Source organism: Eulemur rufifrons, chromosome 8 (assembly GCF_041146395.1).
Source record: "Eulemur rufifrons isolate Redbay chromosome 8, OSU_ERuf_1, whole genome shotgun sequence".
In the NCBI taxonomy this organism is placed as follows: domain Eukaryota; kingdom Metazoa; phylum Chordata; class Mammalia; order Primates; family Lemuridae; genus Eulemur; species Eulemur rufifrons.
In genome coordinates, this window is record NC_090990.1 from 116,103,660 (window position 1) to 116,124,825 (window position 21,166).

General features: G+C 40.2%; 1 protein-coding gene across 1 annotated transcript in view; it reads right to left on the reverse strand.

Annotated features, from left to right (window-relative positions):
- The window catches only part of EEIG2 (EEIG family member 2), a 71,567-nt gene that overhangs the window by 7,076 nt on the left and 43,325 nt on the right, over nt 1–21,166 (reverse strand). Inside the window, exons 4-10 of the mRNA XM_069479069.1 lie at nt 20,099–20,215; nt 15,845–15,891; nt 8,425–8,528; nt 3,419–3,514; nt 3,097–3,286; nt 2,870–2,997; nt 2,037–2,106 (exon numbers count right to left, since the gene is read on the reverse strand). Of these exons, the coding sequence (XP_069335170.1) occupies nt 2,037–2,106; nt 2,870–2,997; nt 3,097–3,286; nt 3,419–3,514; nt 8,425–8,528; nt 15,845–15,891; nt 20,099–20,215 (752 nt within the window). The remainder of the gene's footprint in view (nt 1–2,036; nt 2,107–2,869; nt 2,998–3,096; nt 3,287–3,418; nt 3,515–8,424; nt 8,529–15,844; nt 15,892–20,098; nt 20,216–21,166) is intronic.

Genomic DNA, 21,166 nt, shown 5'->3' on the forward strand with positions numbered 1-21,166 from the left:
TTGAAAAACTAATTATGGTATGTTGTGAGCATTGAAAGAGACACTGTAAGAATTAAATAATATATATATATATATATATATATATATATTTTTTTTTTTTTTTTTGTTTTTGAGACAGAGTCTCACTCTGTTGCCCAGGCTAGAGTGAGTGCCGTGGCGTCAGCCTAGCTCACAGCAACCTCAAACTCCTGAGCTCAAGCGATCCTCCTGTCTCAGCCTCTCGAGTAGCTGGGACTACAGGCATGCACCACCATGCCCGGCTAATTTTTTCTACATATATTTTTAGCTGTCCATATAATTTCTTTCTATTTTTAGTAGAGATGGGGTCTCGCTCTTGCTCAGGCTGGTCTCGAACTCCTGAGCTCAAACGATCCGCCCACCTTGGCCTCCCAGAGTGCTAGGATTATAGGCGTGAGCCACCGCGCCCGGCCAGAATTAAATAATATTAAAAAAAAATATATGTGGTTGTGCCTGGCACATGAATAAATGCTCAATGTTACCTATAATTATATGTTTATTATATAATTATATATAGTTATACCTTTAGATTCATTCTATTAATATTTGCTCCTATTACCAGGAATATTTGTCCTCCCTATATTTGCCTAATAAGCCCCCCACTTATCTTTTACTCTCTCAAAGACTCCTCAAGTGTCGACTCTTGCAGAAAGTTTTCTCCATCTGAGGTCCCATCTCTGTTCTCTCAAGAGTTCCCTCTACTTCTCTGCATTATAATACTTATCATATTAATAATATTACAATTTTTCATTTGTCCACCTCACCTGCAAGAAAGGGTCAGGCAGTAAATATTTTAGGCTTTGTGGGCCATATGGTCTCTGCTGCAGTACCCGGCTCTGCTACTGCAGTATCAAGGCAGCCACAGACAACACATATGCACACAGGCATGGCTGTGTTTCTGTGGAACTTTCTTTACAAAAAAAGGCAGGGGACCAACTTGGCTAAGGATAAGACCTGGGTCTTTCCTCCTTCCATCCTGTCCCACGAGCTGGCCCAATAAGTAGTTACTGAATTTAATGAGTGGACAGGTCAATGAAAAAGTCTAAATTGTGTCACATCCTCTAGAGGCCCCTTTTCAAATTACTCTCTCATAGCATCTTCATATGTCCCTCCCTTACCTCCCTATCTGACCGTAGTTAGCTGCTGGTGCGCGTGTTTGCTGTTAGACTCCATTTTTGTATCCTTGGGCCCTGCACATGTGCCGGACACAGAGGAGGGACTCATTAAAATGAGTATTGGTAGAAGAAATGAATTAAAAATTCTTTCAGGTTTTGAGCACAGGAGAATAAAATAACTGTTTTGGCTCCAAGGGGCTTACTGTAGTTGTGCACAGACATCACACAAATATTCCATGGAAACGGTACTGGAGGTGCACAGAAGGGCAGGGCCCAGGCTGTGGGGAAGGGAGGGAGAGAGCAGAATTCCCAAGCTGCCCTTGGTATCCGCGCTCAGGACTGTTTGCTGCGCTACTGAGAGTCAGTGGTAGGTTTGGCAGGTGACTTTTATTCGTCTGAATCTGAAGAACTACCAAAATGATGTTTAGTTTTCAGAACTTTTCCCAGGGTTTATGTTAGATTCTAGTGGGGCAGAGAAAAGGAGAGTATGAGAAAGGCTAATTAATATCAGCTTATGTTGCTGAGTGGCTGCGTAACTGCTCGCGACAGATAAGACGACTGCCTGAAAACGTAATTTTACTTTGCTCTTTCTAAAATACCGGACTAAAAACTCTCCTAAACGTTCTTTTCATATGGTAACTTGGACAATGCTTTACTAATATATTCTAAAAATACAACTAAGGAAATTAACTAATCTACAAAATATGATGTCAAACATACCCAGACTAAGAAAAACAGAGAGCTATACTAATAATTGTAACTCTCTTCTCATGTAACTACTAATATTTGTGTTTTCTAGCCTCAGTCTAATAAAAGCTTTGTGACCTTATCCTCTACTCATGAGTTGTTTTTTTTTTAAACAGTCAGTCTGTATTTTAATAAGATACTATTCATACTACGTACCTATTTGGAAGATGATGACTGCCAAAGGTTGTACTTCCCCCAGGACCTACAAATAACCTCAGTCCTTCTTCTGCAATACACATTTAAAATGTTTGTTACATGCACAATTCTTAGACTACTGTCAAATAATATATTGTAATAATTCATATTTTACATTTCATTTTATTAAAGAAATAAAAAACTTAAAAATCAAAGTTACATACATGTTTTAAAATAGGCAATTTATAAGATACAATAACAGTTATTTCTCATCAACTTTCCTTAAGCTCTTTTTCTTTTAAATGAGTAATGAAGACAGCTCTTCCTACAAATTTCCACAACTAAGGTTTAATTATTTCTCTTTACAACCAGTTTCATAATGAGCCCAAGTCCATTGTTAAGTGCTGTTCACACCAACATGAGTAATTACACCTTTCAAACTGGTGGCATATAAATTTTCAGTTTCAAACTACTAAGCAAAGAATGAGGAATTCTGTTATTCACTATTGTTTCAAGACCACTACCCCCCAACCCTCCAAATTATAACAGTGGCTTGAAGTACTCGGGACAGAGCAGGCATGGTACCTATTATAAGGTATATGAACATGGGAGACATGGATGTACCGTTAAAAATACAATAAAAGCCTTCTTTAAAATTGAACTCTTTCAACTAAAGTTTGTTGTTTTTCCAAATTCAATATTCATTCTTAGAAATAAATGAGCTACAAAGCTATCTTGAGAGTTTTATGGGCATGAAATTTATTTTACAAGTATGCCATAGTGCCACGATGTTCTGGTGACCTGGGTCACAGACCTGGAATGTAGAAATCTATACTTAACAGGGATCTACACACCTTCCGCACTGGAATCTAGGCTGAAGTCTTGGCTCTGTAATATCTTCTCCACAATATCATCTGCATCCACTCTGGTATCATCAACTCGCTTCAGCTGAGATTCTACAGAATCTTGTTTCACTGGACATCTTTGAAAAGAATTAAAATGTGTTTCCCTCCTTTTTATTAGTTCATGAAAACAAAGGTTTTTAAAAAATTTAAATTTATCTTTTAAACTAAAAGCAAACCTGTTGAGTTTTTCTGAAGCTGTGTCTTCTTTCTCAGCTGTGTCAAGATTTGGTTCAGCTATTTTTTGCTCAATTTCATCACATGGCTCTAGAATACTTTCAACTCCTGTTGATGTACTTCCCACTGAGGTATTTCTCCTGTGGCCGAGCTCAGAGAAACTAGAGGACCTGGAGTGACATGTGCTGTACCCTGTCAGAGAAAATCACTTTGGATATAGTACAAATATCGAACACACTGCAATCTATCAGCCTTCTCCCACACCAGAGCAGGTTCAAATCCCTTCACAACAATAAGAAATACAACCTCACTGTTAGCCTCTACCTGATACTTTTGACTGCTGGCTTGCATAGCTTGATGTTCTGGAATGTCCACAGGCACCAAGTTCATCTGGAACAGAGGCACTCTTTGCTGAAAGATCTGCGGTATGTTATAACATGACGTTACTATTACTGCCAACAACTTAATGGTCAATTTGTATTATAATCTGCAGATTTTCTAAACTCTCTAAGTTCATTATCAAGAAAAATACATTACAAAGTGATAGAGATCCCTTTAAATTAATACAATGGAAACAACTGTTTTTGCAAAAAATACAAAGCACTTATATATCTTAGTTCACAGAACAATTATAATGTTTTTCACAACATTTAAAAGCACTCTGTTGGCTGGGCATGGTGGTTCACACCTGTAATCCTAGCACTCTGGGAGGCCGAAGAGGGCAGATTGCTCGAGGTCAGGAGTTTGAGACCAGCCTGAGCAAGAGCGAGACCCCATCTCTACTAAAAATAGAAATTATCTGGACAACTAAAAAAAAAAAAAAAAAAAATATATATATATATATGTTAGCCAGGCATGGTGGTGCATGCCTGTAGTCCCAGCTACTCGGGAGGTTGAGGCAGGAGGATCGCTTGAGCCCAGGAGTTTGAGGTTGCCGTGAGCTAGGCTGACGCCACAGCACTCTAGCCTGGGCAACAGAGTGAGACTCTGTCTCAAAAAAAAAAAAAAAAAAAGCACTCTGTCTTAAAATTATTACAGTTTTTGTATTCAGCATTTCTCTAATAAAAATGAGTCAGGTGTATTTTTATAAATTCTCACAAAATTGCTAGGTTTTAGTGTGATTTCTGAGGAAATATTGCTTCCTTAAAAACCCACCACAGCAGTAATCTAAACAGCACTTTATTGCTTTAATGTTAGTGTTGCTAATGCTAGGCTATAATTTGGGCAATGTCTGTGGCTTAAATCAACACAGCATGGAATGTAGCACTGAAAATAAAAGTTCTTAAGAAATTGATTATAGTATTCGGTTTCAAAGTAAATGTACAAAAAGCAATGTCAAGGCTGTTTCTAGGAGGTCCCTGATCATGTGTATATTCCAGGTGCCAATTATATATTTCCAGAGCCTGGCTTCTTCCACAGAATGCAGAACAGTGGCCATTTTCCTTAGGGTGAAATATTTGGAAACTAGAACTGTTTTTAACTTAGAAGCAGAAGGAAAGCAATTGAGTAATACAGTTATTATAGCAGCAGTGCTATAAATGATATTGAATGTAGTTGGACCAAAAAATGCTGCCAGACAAGTAAGCTACTGTAGCCATCTGGCCCTCTGCAAAGATTTCTCATTTCTGGACAGACTGTAAGTATCCTGAGCATCTCTACAGGGGTTCTAAACCCAAAGTTAGCTCCAACAAAGTCTGAACTCAAAGAGTTGGTTCACATCAAGAGCTAACCCTTTATTCCTGGGTTTAGCTCAGATCTTAAGTCATCTACTTATCTTCTTGTTTTCAGAATTTATTCAAACATAAATATTTATTAAGCTTTTGCCAAGTCAGGTGCTCAATACTATATGAGGTGTAGGAGGTACAAAATGAATAAGACAAAATACATGCTCAGAGTTTAGCGGTAGAAGCAAAAGTTATAATACAATGTGGCAAGTATTAAAATACAAGCACCAAAAAGAAGCTATTAAGAGCTCCAAAGAACAGTGCATCTAACACAACCTGGCAATGGAGGGAAAGACTTCATAGAAGCAGCTAACACCAGGATTTAACAAAGTATAGGAACTCTTCAGCCAGATGAGCGTGGAAAGGCACAGGGAAGAGCACACCTTGTTTGCAGAGAAGCAGATAGGTTAGCATGTAGGGTAGTGGTGTAGACTGGCCAAAAGGTCCTCAAACTTTAGGCACCAGGGACCGGTTTCATGGAAGACAATTTTTGCATGGACTGGAGTGGGGGCTGGCTTCAGGATGACTCAAGCACATTACATTTATTGCACAGTCAAACCTCTCTGCTAATGATAATCTGTATTTGCAGCCGCTCCCCGGCGCTAGCATCACCGCCTCAGCTCCACCTCAGATCATGAGGCATTAGATTCTCATAGGGAGCCACAACCTAGATCCCTCAAATGTGCAGTTTACAGTAGGATTCACGCTCCTGTGAGAATCTAATGCCTTGGGAGTGGCTGTAAATACAGATGAAGCTTCACTCACTAGCTGGCCTCTCACCTCCTGCTGTGTGGCCTGGTTCCTAACAGGCCGCAGACCTGTACTGGGGGTTGGGGACCGCAGGTGTGGATGACTAGGGGAAAAGAGGCTGGAGAGATGGGCAGGTGCCTGCTGATGAACGGCCTTCTATGAGTTTAAAGGAGGAAACAATTCAGTGGCTTCCAGCAAGGGTGTGACATGACCAGATCTACATTTTGGGAACATCATCACTCTGGCAATAGGATGAATGGGGTAAAAGAGTGAAGGTTTCCATAATAATCCAGCTGAGAGTGAGAGACGGTTAGCAGGCACAAATAACAGGACTCAATTATTAGGCAGAAGTTTGTGTCAGGATAACAGAGATAGAAAATAAGAAAGGAAGAGTTAGGAAGAATGGGGCTAGCTATGTGGAATTTGAGACACCTGTGCATGCCTACTCAACAGTCATTGAATTTCTTTTTTTTTTTTTTTTTTTTGAGACAGAGTCTCACTTTGTTGCCCAGGCTAGAGTGAGTGCCGTGGCGTCAGCCTAGCTCACAGCAACCTCAAACTCCTGGGCTCAAGCGATCCTCCTGCCTCAGCCTCCCGAGTAGCTGGGACTACAGGCATGCGCCACTATGCCTGGCTAATTTTTCTATATATATATTTTTAGTTGTCCATATAATTTTTTTTCTATTTTTAGTAGAGACGGGGTCTCACTCTTGCTCAGGCTGGGCACGAACTCCTCAGTTCAAACTATCCTCCCGCCTCGGCCTCCCAGAGTGCTAGGATTACAGGCGTGAGCCACCGCGCCCGGCCACGCCCGGCCACAGTCATTGAATTTCTATTCTGTCCCTGTCATTATGCTGGGGACACAAAAACAAATAAGCCCTGATCATGAAGAACTAGAGTATGGCTTGGGAGAAAGATAAACAGGTGGATTACAGTATAACATTTGCTATGAAGTGGACCTTTCCCAAAAACATTTGGATATATATACCTGGAGGTCAGTAGGGAGGTCCAGAGGCAACATAAATTTGTGAATTGAAATTATTTAGCTTATATTTACAGGATCACATTTACATTTCTGTGATAGTTAAATACAAGGGTACAGATGACATTTCTCAGGAAAGTAAGTGGAGGGGACCAAACCTTGTGGAACATCAATATTTAAGAGGAAGATAGGGCTGGGCACGGTGGCTCACACCTGTAATTCTAGTACTCTGGAAGGCCGAGGCGGGTGGATTGTTTGAGCTCAGGAGTTCAAGACCAGCCTGAGCAAGAGCGAGACCCCCGTCTCTACCAAAAATAGAAAGAAATTATATGGACAGCTAAAATATATATAGAAAAATTAGTTGGACATGGTGGTGCATGCCTGTAGTCCCAGCTACTCGGGAGGCTGAGGCAGGAGGATCGCTTGAGCCCAGGAGTTTGAGGTTGCTGTGAGCTAGGCTGACGCCACGGCACTCTAGCCCGGACAACAGAGTCAGACTCTGTCTCAAAAAAAAAAAAAAAAAAAAAAAAAAAAGAGGAAGGTAGAAGCAGATGAAGAAGCCTCTGAGAAGCTAGAAAAGGAAAGGTCAGAGAGGTGCGAGCCAAGGAAGAGAAAGCTTCAAGAAAGAATAAGTGGCCAAGTCAGATGAGAAGAGGAAAAAGGTCTACAGGATTTGACAATCATGTAACTAGTGATATCATCAAGAGAGGGTAGAAGATAGAAGCCAGACTGCAAATGTGTTTAAGAATAAATGGGCAGTATATTCTTTCTAGAAGTTTGGCTATAAAAAGTATATGGTATATATATCATCTCCTGATGCTCTCTCTCTCTATACACACACCCACCCACACACAGAGATGTATCTATACATAGGGAGAGAGGTCGGGGGGAGGGAGAAAGAGAGAGAGCAAGGGCCAGCCTGCTAAAGCCTACAGGAGAGCAGCAGACAGAGAAGGATTTAGGGCTAATGAGTTTTTGGTTTTTATTTATTTTTTCAATATGAGAAAGAATTCAGATTATTTAAATGCTGAAGGGAAGGAGCTAATGGAATGTTTAAAAGTACCCAAAGGATTCACTGATCCTAAATCAGGAAATTTCACAGTAACCATTATCTATAAGGAACCATATATTTGCATATTTGAAAAGGTGGTGAAAGTATGAATTATATAACTTTACCTTTCTTTCCATTCAAAAAATATACCCTGTTCACATAACATGGGAGATAGAAGGAAGTCCCCAAGTCCTTTTTCTCCATCTGACTTGACATTTTCCCTACCCTATTTTAACTCCTAGAGCAGATTCTGACTGTTGAAGGAAGTTTGCCCAAAGTGGAGCTCAAGGTGTGGTTGGGGACCATTAGCATCACCTGGGAATGCATCAGCAATGCAAAATGTCAGGCCCCAACCCAGCTCTACTGAATCAAGATCTCTGGCTGCTGGTGCCAGCCATCTACGTTTTAACACGCCCTCTAGGTGGCGCTGATGCACACTTCAGCTTAAGAACCACTGACAGAGACAAAGTGATTCACGGAAGAGAAGCAACACCCCAGCGCCAGCTGGCAGCGGTTGCTGGGTATGTCCAACGGGAAAAATCTTGTAGCGTCCTGTTCCATCTATGGGGAGTAGGTGCAGACAGTGGGGGCGTGAGCCATTGTAACATCTAGCTTTTAATCTGTAACAGCACAATACTTTAGACAAAATAAAGCACTGAATTAACCAAGGACTGTACAATAAAAATTCTGCTGATACTTCCTGGCCGCATTCAAGTCATATACACATAAAATTTTAAATTTGGAAGGGCTCTGGGAATCTTTTACGACATTAAGTGGTACTATTTCTGACAAATTAAAAAAACAGTAGGCTACACATCCATACCTGCTATTCCAAGATGCACCTTGAGCGTCTCTCCACCTTTTCTATCTTCTTGCAGAGATTCAGATTCACCAGCAATTGGTATAGATGTTGATGTAGAGGGAGGCCTGCAAATAAACATGTCTAAGGATCAGAACTTGACTTACTGGGTGAGCCTGAAAGTTTGAAATACTGTCAGTGATTGCTAAGCTTAGCCTTAATATAAGCTGCCTACTAATGCTATCCCTTTGAGGGTGAAAGTAATAGAAATCAACAAATAAGGTATAAGCATCTTTTCAAAAGTTGAATACAATTCATGAGGGGAGGAAGGTTTTTTACACAACAAAAAAAGTGAGACCTGAAAGGACACTGCCTCCATGGAGTCCTGAAAAGAGAAGACACAGCAGGGATCAACGGAGGGGTACCTGTACCTGTCAACTCAGACGAGGCAGGGGGCATCTCCGAGCTGGGGAAGGAAGTGCCTTTGCACCCGAGGTTGGGAGAATACCTCATGCCTCCTGCTTCAGAGCCTAAACTCTCTTGCTGGCCCCACTAACTTCTTAAATAGCATCCATAGTTTTATCTTCTGCCTTCTTCTCTGCAAACAGCTCACCTGCCCAGGGAGAATCTGTAGAGAGTCCTAGTTATTTAGACTTGACTTTTGGACTGAATGCTCTGGGAGGCAATGGATCTATTTTGATTGGCCAATTCAAAGCTCCCGACCTATTCCAAGTGGAAGCTGCGAAGCAAGAAGGGGCAAGTTTCAGTTCTAACAATTTTTTTTTTTTCTTTTTAACATAGGGAGTTTTATTATAAAACATCCCTAACTTTTTGAGGTTGATCCAGAGGAAATCCACATCTTTCTAGGAACTATCCCTTGGTGACCTGAGATAAAACAGGAAGGTGGCTGAAGGGATCATGACACTTACCTGCTATATAGCAATTCTTAAATTCTTACCATATTATCTCAATGGAATCCTCAGGCTATTTGGGTTCTTGGGGATATATATGTTTAAGATCACCATTAAATCTATAAATCTGAATTTATAGACTATTTCCAGCCCAGGATTTCCTAAATTCTAGACTTATATATATCTTTGGGACATTTTCAAGTATTTGTCCTGCAAGTACATCAAACTCAATAAATAGCCCCCTAAATTCATCTTTCCCAAAACCTGTTTTCTTCTTGTATTCTCTGTGAATGCCATCGCAATCCACAACGTCACCAAGACTGGAATCCTGGACACCACCTCTGCCTCCTTGCTACTCACATTTCCCCATGTCTAATCAATTTCCAAATCCCAAAGATTCTCTCACGATATTTTTCCAATTCATCATCTCTTCTCCATCTCCACTAACTACTTGAGTTTTGGCCTTTGTACCTTCCTTATGGCTGCCTGCAAGTCTCGTAGCTGGTCTGCTGACCTCTACTCCATGCTGTCACTGTGATCTTTCCGAAGTGCCTCTAACACATTGCTCTCTTACTTAAAACCTTTCAATAGCTCCTTCAGGATAAAGCTTAAACTCCTTAGAATGCCATACAAGGACCTTTGCAGTCTGGCCTAGACCTACCTATTTAATTACCAACTATATTTTTAAATGATATAAAATAGCTTGGTTTAGAAAAACCAACTTGCATTTAATGTTTCTTTTTTTTTTGAGACAGAGTCTCACTTTGTTGCCCGGGCTAGAGTGAGTGCCATGGCGTCAGCCTAGCTCACAGCAACCTCAAACTCCTGGGCTTAAGCAATCCTACCGCCTCAGCCTTCTGAGTAGCTGGGACTACAGGCATGCGCCACCATGCCCGGCTAATTTTTTGTATATATATATATATTTTAGTTGTCCATATAATTTCTTTCTATTTTTAGTAGAGATGAGGTCTCACTCTTGCTCAGGCTGGTCTCGAACTCCTGACCTTGAGCGATCCACCCGCCTCGGCCTCCCAGAGTGCTAGGATTACAGGCGTGAGCCACCGCGCCCGGCCGCATTTAATGTTTCATAGGAAAAACTAGTATGTAAAAAGGAACACATGAGAATGGAGTCTATAGTCATAATCATTAATTATTGAAGGCTGACTCATGCCTGCAAGTCCTTCTAATGCCAATTCCTTTGTTTTTTCCTTTCACAGGCGGCCTAATTACAGTGTCTCCATCCCTTTACCTCTCAGACCTGCTTTTCCATCCTGGAGAAGGCCACGCTCTGGCCTCTTCCCTCTTTCCTCCCATCAGTCCCGCTTCGGCTCCACAGCCACACACTCTAAGCAATTCCCTCCATATGGCACCTTCTCCTCTGCTGTCTCAAAAAACTTGAAGAACCCCAAGCCTTGATAACGCCAGCCATCTGTGCTAGCTGCTCCAATACTGGGACATCTAAGCATTATGAAGAAAATTAACTGGTATGGGGACTGATAATACAGGAAACTTGGAATCTAAAATCTTAGCTGGGCCTGGGCAGCTCTCGTCTCCCCAGACAACTCAGTCTTGTTGAATAATCATCGCTGAGTGCTCGTCATGTGCCAGTTTTTGTTCTATTACCCCCTTTGTTCTAAAAATGTTTTTATATTCCTTAGGAGAAGTTGCTTAAAATAGCTCAATTATAGAGTGAGATAGGATTACTTTATTTTTACAGGAATGTTAGGAATATGTGGAAAATGGCCTCCTAAAATGACAATACTACCTACGTGACATTCCATGCCATATCACAATCCCATAAACTTGTGCAAACTGTTTTCTCGTCCTGGAATGTCCCTACCCACCCCTTCTGTGCTTAGAAAAGTCCTATTCATCCTTTAAAACCTAGTTCAGTGTCACCCTCTCAGTGAAGATTTTCTTGACTTTCAAGGAACAGTGGTTAGGGATCCTGTCCTCTATGTCTCAATAACATCCTATGTTGTGTGCCTGTCTCCACACATAAACAGAGAATCTCTTTAGGGCAGGGGCTGGTCTTATTTATCTTGGTACGTGTTGGTATGTGGCAGGCAATCAACACACATGTACTGAATGAGTCCTGAGACCCTGGAAAAATTAGTTCCTTAACCTCTGAGTCTCAATGTCCTCACTCAAAAATATGCATAATACTTAGAGTTGTTGTTTCAAGAATGGAAAGAGTTGTTTCACGAATTAAGTTGGGAGACAGTAACATTTATGAAAGTATTTTGACAAATGGTAATTTCTTTCCTTCTAGAACTTGAATGCTTTAGAACCTTATTCTTCAAGAGAGTTACATCATCCTTAGATCTGCTTTACTACCAGATTATCAAATGCCAGCATGGTAAACAATTTTTCTCTCAAAATATTCTTTTTCTTCACCAGCACTTTTCAGAGTCAGTCTCATTCTTTTACAAGAGTTGGTGGCTATTGGATGAGCTGTAGAACTGCAAAATGGAGTTGCTGGTAGGTGGTTCCAGGTTGACGTACCAGCTGTCTTCTTCATAAATACTGGTCTTACTATATAAATTTGTGTTTTAGAAAAATCATACAATCTATGTCAACGTCTTTTGCTCATAAAATATTAAAACTAGAATTTAAATCTGAGAATGCTAAAGATCTGCTGTACTGTTTGTCTAGTTTAAATGTACTAGTTTCTAGTAAATTTAATTTATATCATGAAAAATTCAAAGGCAGACAAAAGCAGAGAGAATAGTCAAATGAAGCCCTCCAGCACTTATTTACATCTTTGTTCTACACACAGAGATACTTAGTCAAGTCACTCAGTTGCTCTGTGCCTTAGTTTCCTCATCTGTAAAATAAGAACTTGGATTCCACCAATACTTTCTTTTTAAACTAGCTCCGTGAAACTCCCTTAGCAACTTCTGAAAGTAGCTAGGGGAGAGTATTCAATAGAAAAATTTTATATACTAGGATTCATAATATATTTGAGCAAAGAATTTGTGGCTAAATATCCTGAAAAAAAAAATCACTGGACTAGACAACTTCTAACATTCTCTTCAGCTCTAAAATAATGTGATTTTACATATTTGAGATATATTTAAATGTAACCTGATAAAAATAATTTACTTTTTCTTTTTTTATTCCTGTTAAAAATAATTTACTTTTTACATTTCAGTATTTCCAGTGTTTTTCTATTCAATCCGTACTCAGTCTGTGCCAGTGCATGGGTGTGTTAGAGTTCCCCTTTTTTTTTTACAGACATTTGCACAATTTCAGATATTTGAAGAGAAAAGAAAAACTATTGAGGGTTTGATTCTTCTGAAAAATACTTTTATGTATTTGGAATTAGGTAAGGTCTGTTTATTCTTAGGAATTACAAAAGTCTTTCTCTGTAACTATAAATTCTAGATTGTCAGAATCACATTTGTGAAGATAATATAAAAACATTAGATGATTTATTTCAAGGTCTTCAATATGTGAGTTTTATAAGTAAAAGGGCAGAGAAAGGGCCAGTAAGGTAGTGTCCATAAAAAGTTCATGAGAAGGAATGATGAATTTATTTTCTTCCACTAAGTTTTGCTGCTCCTTTTCTTATCGTATGCTAAACTGATTCCACTAGAAAAACAAATTGTTACCTGAAAGACCAAAAATAGTATAGCAAAAATTGTTTAGTCCCAAGAGAGCAGCAAATAAAGGAGCCATGAACTTATGGTTTGTGAGAAGGCAGCACAGGAAGGCTAAGTGACAGCAAAATGTGTAGTTTTAATAAAGAGTTGATTTGTATTAAAATATATCTTTATACAAAATAGTATGTAAACAGAAAACTATATGGACATTGCTTTCTTTTTTTGTTGTTTTTTTTTGTTGTTGTTTTTTTTTGAGACAGAGTCTCACTCTGTTGCCCAGGCTAGAGTGAGTGCCGTGGCGTCAGCCTAGCTCACAGCAATCTCAAACTCCTGGGCTCAAGCGATCCTCCTGCCTCAGCCTCCCGAGTAGCTGGGACTACAGGCATGTGCCACCATGCCCGGCTAATTTTTTCTATATATATATTTTAGTTGGCCAGATAATTTCTTTCTATTTTTAGTAGAGATGGGGTCTCACTCTTGCTCAGGCTGGTCTCGAACTCCTGACCTCGAGCCATCCACCTGCCTCGGCCTCCCAGAGTGCTAGGATTACAGGTGTGAGCCACCGCGCCCGGCCGACATTGCTTTCTAATTTACAGCAAGAACTATTAAAAACATGACATTGATATATAGGGAAGTAATCTTTTTTTTTCTTTCTTTCTTTCTTTTTTTTTTTTTTTTTGAGACAGGATCTTGCTCTGGCACCCTCAGTAGAGTGCAATGGCGTGATCATAGCTCACTGTAACCCCAAACTCCTGGGATCAAGGGATCCTCCTGCCTCAGCCTCCTGTGTAGCTGGTACTATAGGAGTGCGCCACTACACCTGGCTAATGTTTTCTTTACTTTTCTAAAAGTATTTTTTTCAGATATTTAAATAATATCCAATCGACTTTCATTTTTAATTATTGTCTTCAAAGCTGCTGACAGGCAAGCCTGCATTTCCCCATTCAGTTCTCCCTAGCACTCTCTGAGGAGACTTTTACATATACCTTTTCCTCTTTCTTCAAACCCCTACCTCTATCTTCCCCATCCTTGCTCTTCAATGATCACGTTTCCTATTTCATTAAGAAATCTGGAGCAATTATTAATAGAAAGGAACTTCTACATGCTTCCACTTTACATACATAAGCAATGATAGCTGTGTGTCTGTCTTCATCCCTCGTGACAATCCAAGGATGCTGTTCTAGCAATAGTCCCTTTTCTTTTCTCAATCATCAGTTTCTCCCTCTTTATTGAGCCAGTCCTGCCAGCATACAAATCTGCTGTACTCTCTCTCCTCCTAAAATTAAACAAAACCTGCCCTACCCCACATCCTCGCTTTACTTATGACCCCATATTTCTGTTCTGTGTTCACAGAAAAACTCCGCCTAAGAATTGTTTATACTCACCGTCTCTAATTTTTTTCCTCCAAAACCCTCTTTAACCCACTCCAAAATAGGTTTAGTCTAAGAGCATTCTATCAAAGTGCCTGTCAAAGTCACCAACAGTCTCTATACTGCAAAGTCCACAGTGAATTCGCAGTCCTCATCTCCCGAGACCTGCTCCAGCAGCGCACCACACAGGTGATTACTCCTCCGCTTTCGAAACACTTTCTTCGCTTGGTTTTCAGGACAGCACTCTCCTTTGTGTCCTTTCTCCTGTATCACTGGTCGTTCCTTTACTGGTCTGTCCCCATCTCCCCAACCTCTAACACACTGGAGTGCCCCAACCTCAGTCTGTGGTTCTTGCTTTCTGTTTATACTTATTCCCTCCAGTCATTTAATCAAGTCTTAAGGCTTTGATTGCGATCTGTATGCTGATGATGTCCTGATTTCCAACGTCTCCAGCCTGCATCTCCCCACTGAGCTCTGCAGTTGATGTATCCACCTGCCTCCTTGACGTGGCCCGCTGGATATTAATAGGGCCCTTAAATTTAACATGTCCCACACTCAGGCTCCCGACTTGTTCCTCGTGTAGTCGCTCATCTCAGGAAATGAACACGTCATTCTTCCAGTTACTCAGGCCCCTTGCCTGGATTACTGGAACAGCCTCATCTACCTATTTCTGTCCTTGTCCCCTTCATTGCTCCCACAAATTGTCTCTTCCCTACCTAGCAGCCATGTCGTATACTTTTACACCTCTGCTCCAAACCTCATTGTCTGTTTGTCCCAAAGTGTAAGTGGCAGTCCTTATTATAATGGCCTGCAAGACTTCTTATCATCTGACCCCATCTCCAGTACCCTCCTCTCCACTCTGCACCAGACATACTGGTTTCCCGGCAGTTACACGAACAGGCCAAGAACAATCCTCCCTCAAGGCCTTTGTCCTTGTTCCCTCTACCTCACATGCTCTTTCCCCAGATATCTGCATGGCTTGCTTCCCACCTCCTTCAGGTTTTTACTCAAATATCATCTTTACTAAGGAGGCCTTCCCTGACTACTATATATAAAATAGCAACATTTCTCTCCACCATGGCCCTGCTACCCTGCTTTATTTTTCTCCAAAGCACTTATCACCATCTTTATATCAATTTCCTTGCTAGTTTATTGTTTGTTTTCCTCGTAGAATATAAGGTCCAAGATGGCAGGGACTTAATCTATTTTGTTCACTGCTGTTTCTCTAGTATCTAGAATAGGGCCTAGCACACGGTAAGGCATTTAATAGGTATTTATTGAAGAAATGAATATGTTTACAGAAGCCATATTAAAAATTTTAGTTTGTATAATTTTACCCCAAATCAGAAGACGACAAAAGACCTATGGCTTAAGTAATTTAGCATGTGGATCGCTCGTTTCATAATAGATAATAGTAACTTATATGGGTCAGGTCAGTCTCCCAGGAAATGACTGGTATCTGTCTGTAAGCACTGCACAATATTAATGTAAACATTTAAACGAATAAATCTCCACTATACTTTCACATAGATAATCCATTTACTGGGCATCAACTTACGTTTTAAAACATGGGTCACCAGACATCAGTTGCATACTGATCAAAACCTAAACATAAGAATAAGAAATATCATGATTATAAAAGATTTCTTAAGAGCAGAGTCCATGTTCTGCTAACCCACACTTCCTCCACAGCACCTAGTCCAGTATCTTCTATTTAGAAAGCATTAAATTATTGTTAGATCAGGTTATATCCAATATTAAATTCCCACTTCATATAGATTAAAGATAATTTTTACCATTCCAAACCTTGTAATTGCAAAAATCAGAGTGGAAATGATGAAAACAAAAAGTCATAATAATTCACTAGTAATAATCCTTGGGTGTGTAGCCGTGCTAATTTAGTTTATCTGTCTTTATTCTCAGATTCCTGTGGTGTTTAAGTGTCTGATAATGTTTCCCTCCAACTTGCCATGTTCAAGGGATGCCTGCTAGTGGCTTCTAAGAGTAAAAAACTTCTGGCCTTTGTTCCAGTTTTAGATCAGGATTTAAAGTTTTTGTAATACTTTCTGAGACACTGCTATTCTCTAGTTGCTGACTACCTTTTAACAATCAGTTATAGGTCCCTTTTATGTTCTTATGGGAATAATAATGACAATAGTAATAATACAACATGAACAATAATGATTTGAGAATTCACTATGTGCCAGGCAGAAGCTAAATGTTTCGTATGTATTATTTCATTTAATCTTTAATACTCCTATGTGAGAGCAACACTTTCATTTTAAGCCCAGGGAGAATAAGGGATATTTTCAAAATCAGACAGCTAGTGAAGGGCAGAGCTGAGATCTGAACCCAGGGCTGCATATATCAAAATTCATGGTCTTAATGAATAACAGGAGATGTATATTACTGCATGTTTTCCAGCTAAAGGCTAATATGTATCTTATATAACCTTATTTAATTCATATCTCTTTATCTCAGTGCCACCATGATTATTCTTTTTCTCTTTTTTTCTTAAATACCATACCTATCCTGCTGTGGTTTCCTCATTACCTCTTCTTTCATAGAATCCTACAGTTTGCTTTCCAACTCCATCAAAACAGCACTCTTGAATATACTGAATGCCTCAGAAAGGAAATGGAGATGGCACATACAGTTTTTAAGAAATCCTGTAGTGAAGGAGAACAGAGAAGTGGAACAGCAGTTGGAGGAGATAAGTTACTTTTTGCCTTTTTAAAAAAATATGGGAGATACCAGAGCTGTTTCTTTATATGTTGATGAAGCTGGATCACTAGCAGGAGAGATGATTAGAAGAGGGAATAATCCAAGGGCAAAGCTCTTGATTAAGCCAGCTTTGGATTCTGGAACCCCAGAGGAAGGGCCGACTGCTGACAGGAAGAGGGACATGTCACCCATTGCAACAGGAGGCAAAAACAATAATGATGGAGAGACAGTAAATTCTGTGATGGGAAGATGAAGGAATTTAGTTTAATGGCTTCTTTTTTCTCAATAAAGGATAAGGCAAAGCCATTAGCTGAGAGCAAGAATAGTGTGTGGGAATATAGGAGAAAGAAGGTATGAAATAGAATATCTAAAATTTAAAAAGGAAGCTTAAAAAGACAGTTGACTACAATTGCTGGCAGTGAGCAGGGATTCAGTAATGCCAGCTAGTCTGGCTGTGTGAGCTCCAGCAATGCTCAGCGAGCAGGATGCTCAAGTGAATGCAATTAGGGCTGGAGTTATTCAGGGGAGAGACGGGGCAAAGGGGTCAGGGATATTTTTAAGGGGATGATAATTATGGAATCTAAGCTGGATAAAGAGGGAAGTGGAAGCAAGTGGGGGCTGATGGATAGTGAGAAAAGGGGTAAGGTTAAACATAGCTAAGTGAGTAGTAGATCAAGAGGGCTAGAAATATAAGATAGCAGTAGGACGGAAGAAAACTTTAAATTGAAAGTTTGGAGGTGGTGAAGTTCCTAGGGGTAGGAAAGTCTAGACTGTGACCATGGGAGTAGGAATTGAGATCAGGAAGAGGAAAACATCGCTGGAGATAAGGAGTTTAAAGAACTGAGAGCCCTTAGGCACATATAAGATAGTCCACAAGGACAGCTCACCTGCATGGATGGTGAAGCCACCAAAAAATGATGACAGGAGAAGGGAAGTAGAGAAAAACTGTGAGCCAGGAGCTAAGTCATCAATGAACAAGCGAGAGAAGCGACTAGGTGGTCAGGAGATAACAGAGATCTGGAAGGTAGAGGGTGTTACAGCTCCACGTTGTGATCATCAAAAGCATATGCCTTTTGCCGGACAAAGTGGGAGGAGAAATGGTGTGGAAGAACTAACGAGGAGCAAGAAGGAAACTACCCCATGAGCTGGCCCTGAGGAATGTAAGGGTCTAAAATTAAAAAGTTATTTCAATTTCCAATGAAAACACTATAATTCAGAGAAGGATTATCCATCTTCTTAAATAACAAATATGAAGAAATAAGACCACTGACCGGGCAGAGGAAGATATGCATTCTCTCAGCTCTGCCACTGACTACTTTTTTTTCTCTTTAGAGACAGGGTCTCACTCTGTCACCCAGACTGGAGTACGGTGGCCTGATCACAGCTCACCGCAGTCTCTGGCTCCCGAGCTCAGGTGATCCTCCCACCTCAGCCTACTGAGTAGCTGGGACTACAGGCACATGTCACCACTCTTGGCTAATTTTTTTATTTTTTGTAGAGCCAGGGTCTTGCTCTTTTGCCCAGGCTGGTCTCAAATTCCTAGCCCCAAGCAATCCTCCTGCCTTGGCCTCCCAAAGCAGTGGGATTACAAGTGCGAGCCACCAGACCCAGCCTGCCACTGACTACTTCTGTGAGATACTTAACCTTCTGAGTCTCAGCTTCTTCATCTATAAATTGGAATAACAATCTATCCCCATCCATCTAACCCTGTCTAACTCACAGAGGTATGGGCAAGTGCTTTGAATGATTTTCAGTTATGTAACCATACAACTATAAAATCAACATGATGCACATAGAAATTTATATCATGACACTTTTCTTTCTTCCTTGTCTTCTTTCACCATTTCCCTCCCCGTATCAACTACTCATCCCACCTTTCTTTACAGCTGCTAAATTTGTGCCAGGGATAGACTGGCTATAGTAACAATTTAAGGCATTTTCATATCTTTACAGCTTAATGTTTACGAAAACAAAGTTTGAAAACTATAGGTATAAGGGAATTCTTTGCTCCACTAACTTGACTATCCAGTTCTTATTTAGAATTATTTTCCTTTCTTCTTATTAGATAACTGATATAGTTTGGATATTTGTCCCTTCCAAATCTCATGTTGAAATCTGGTCCCCAGTGTTGGAGGGGGGGCCTAGTGGGAGGTGTTTGGGTCATGGGGGCAGATCACTCATGAATGGCCTGGTGCCCTCCCTGTGGTAATGAGTGTGCTCTCCCTCCATTAGCTCATGAGAGCAGTTGTTTAAAAGGGTCTGACATCTCCTTCTCTTTCTCTCGTGCTCCCTTCCTCTTGTGTCCCCTCTCTGACCATGTGGCACACCTGCTCCCCTTTTGCCTTCCACCATGAGTGGAAGCTCCCAGAAGCCCTCATCAGAAGTAGGTGTTGGCACCGTGCTTCCTGTACAGCCTGCAGAACCATGAGCCAAATAAATGTCTCTTCTTCACAAATTACCCAGCCTCAGGTATTCCTTTACAGCAATAACTTACCATCATGGGGTCAACTAAATACAGCAAAAGGTTTATCCAGTGAGTTTTTCTAGGTGCAAGGTACTTTACAAGCATTTTCTCAACTGATGCCATTTAATACACCTACCAACTCTATGAAATATATATTCCCTCTGATTACTAGAATACATGGCTCCTGATGGTATTGGAAACAAGAGGGCAGATGCCCAGAAGTGGGTCCCACCTGTCACTTCACTAGTTACAAGAGAACCCAGTGACTTTTATGTACCCAGTGCAGTGGCTTTGGAAATCACCTTTAGAGAGCTACAGACATTTTAATGTATTCATTCATTCATCATGCTCCTTCCTCCCAATGAGCTCTTATGTTGTAGTGGTATGTGTATTCTTCTCTGAATGTTTGCAGCACCAAAGAGAAACAGGATAGGACCATGAAGGTGAACACGTATTACTTTTCACTGCTTCTGTGATGAGGATAGGTTTTTTTCCTAGGTAGGAATAAATATTGTGGTGTGGTCAGCTTACGATCTCAGTATTGATTCACATCTTGTCCTTGACAGCATATACCTAGGCAGAAAAATCTCATTTGTTGACATGTAAATCTTTAAACATGCTTACTTTGAGAATGGAATTATCCTGTCTTGTATTCTTGGTATCATAGCCTTCCAGTAAACAGCGACGAGTGGTATTTCCTGATCCAGCAAACTCTGCCAAGTTTAGATCCGCAAAGCCCAGCTATGAAAAGAAAGATAATTATATTAATAGAATGTCTAGTAGGCTTCTATCATATTCTCATTAAAAATAAACATTCAACCCATACCCTAGACAAGTTTTCTCAAACTTTAGTTATTTGCAATTTTTGCCATCTTAATACCTGTTCTATTATTTGTTTTATATGTGTATTTAAATTGCTTCGCTTTTTATAAAAATTTATTACCTACTCTACTATTGTCTTAAGCAACAAGAGCTCTGAAGTGATAGATATATGTTAGATATATTTTTTCTGTATATGTTGAAATAAATATATTACTACTAAAGTAAAAATAATTCGTACCAAACAATTAAAATCATTGCAAGTAGCAGCGGTATTCACACCATGCTATGAGAAACACTAGCAATCCAATCATGATCATTTGCATACACATACAGAAGAATGATCAGATTCTCCTCCCTCTGTCCTGGTTCTGGCTCACTAAAACGATTTAAGTGAATCACACACTTTCTTTGGTATAGGCCCCTTCTCTTTCACCACCTCCTACAACATTTGCCTTGCTGATCATCCTTGAGCTGCATTTCTCTTTATGGAACCTACGTCCTCCCTTTCCCAGAGCTCTGCCCCACACCAATTCTCTCTGCTGCTAGCAGAAGTTCAGCTCAAACCTGTTCCTCCCCTTTATTATTACCCAGGTTTCGTCCCCATTTCTGCAGCTACCCAGGTTGCCCCTATAATGTTTCCTATGATGTTGCTCAACTCTGCTTCTCATGTCCAAGTGATACAACAAATCAACCCTCTTATATCATTACTTTTCAACAAACTAAGTCTACTTTATGTGACTGTGCAGAGTCTTTTATTAACAAAAAATGAATTGAGCTTGCAATGAATTAAGCACATCTCCATGATCATATAATAAAAAGTATACATTTCAAACACGCTGCTGTGATTTTAGGTTGTTTGCTTTATGGTTT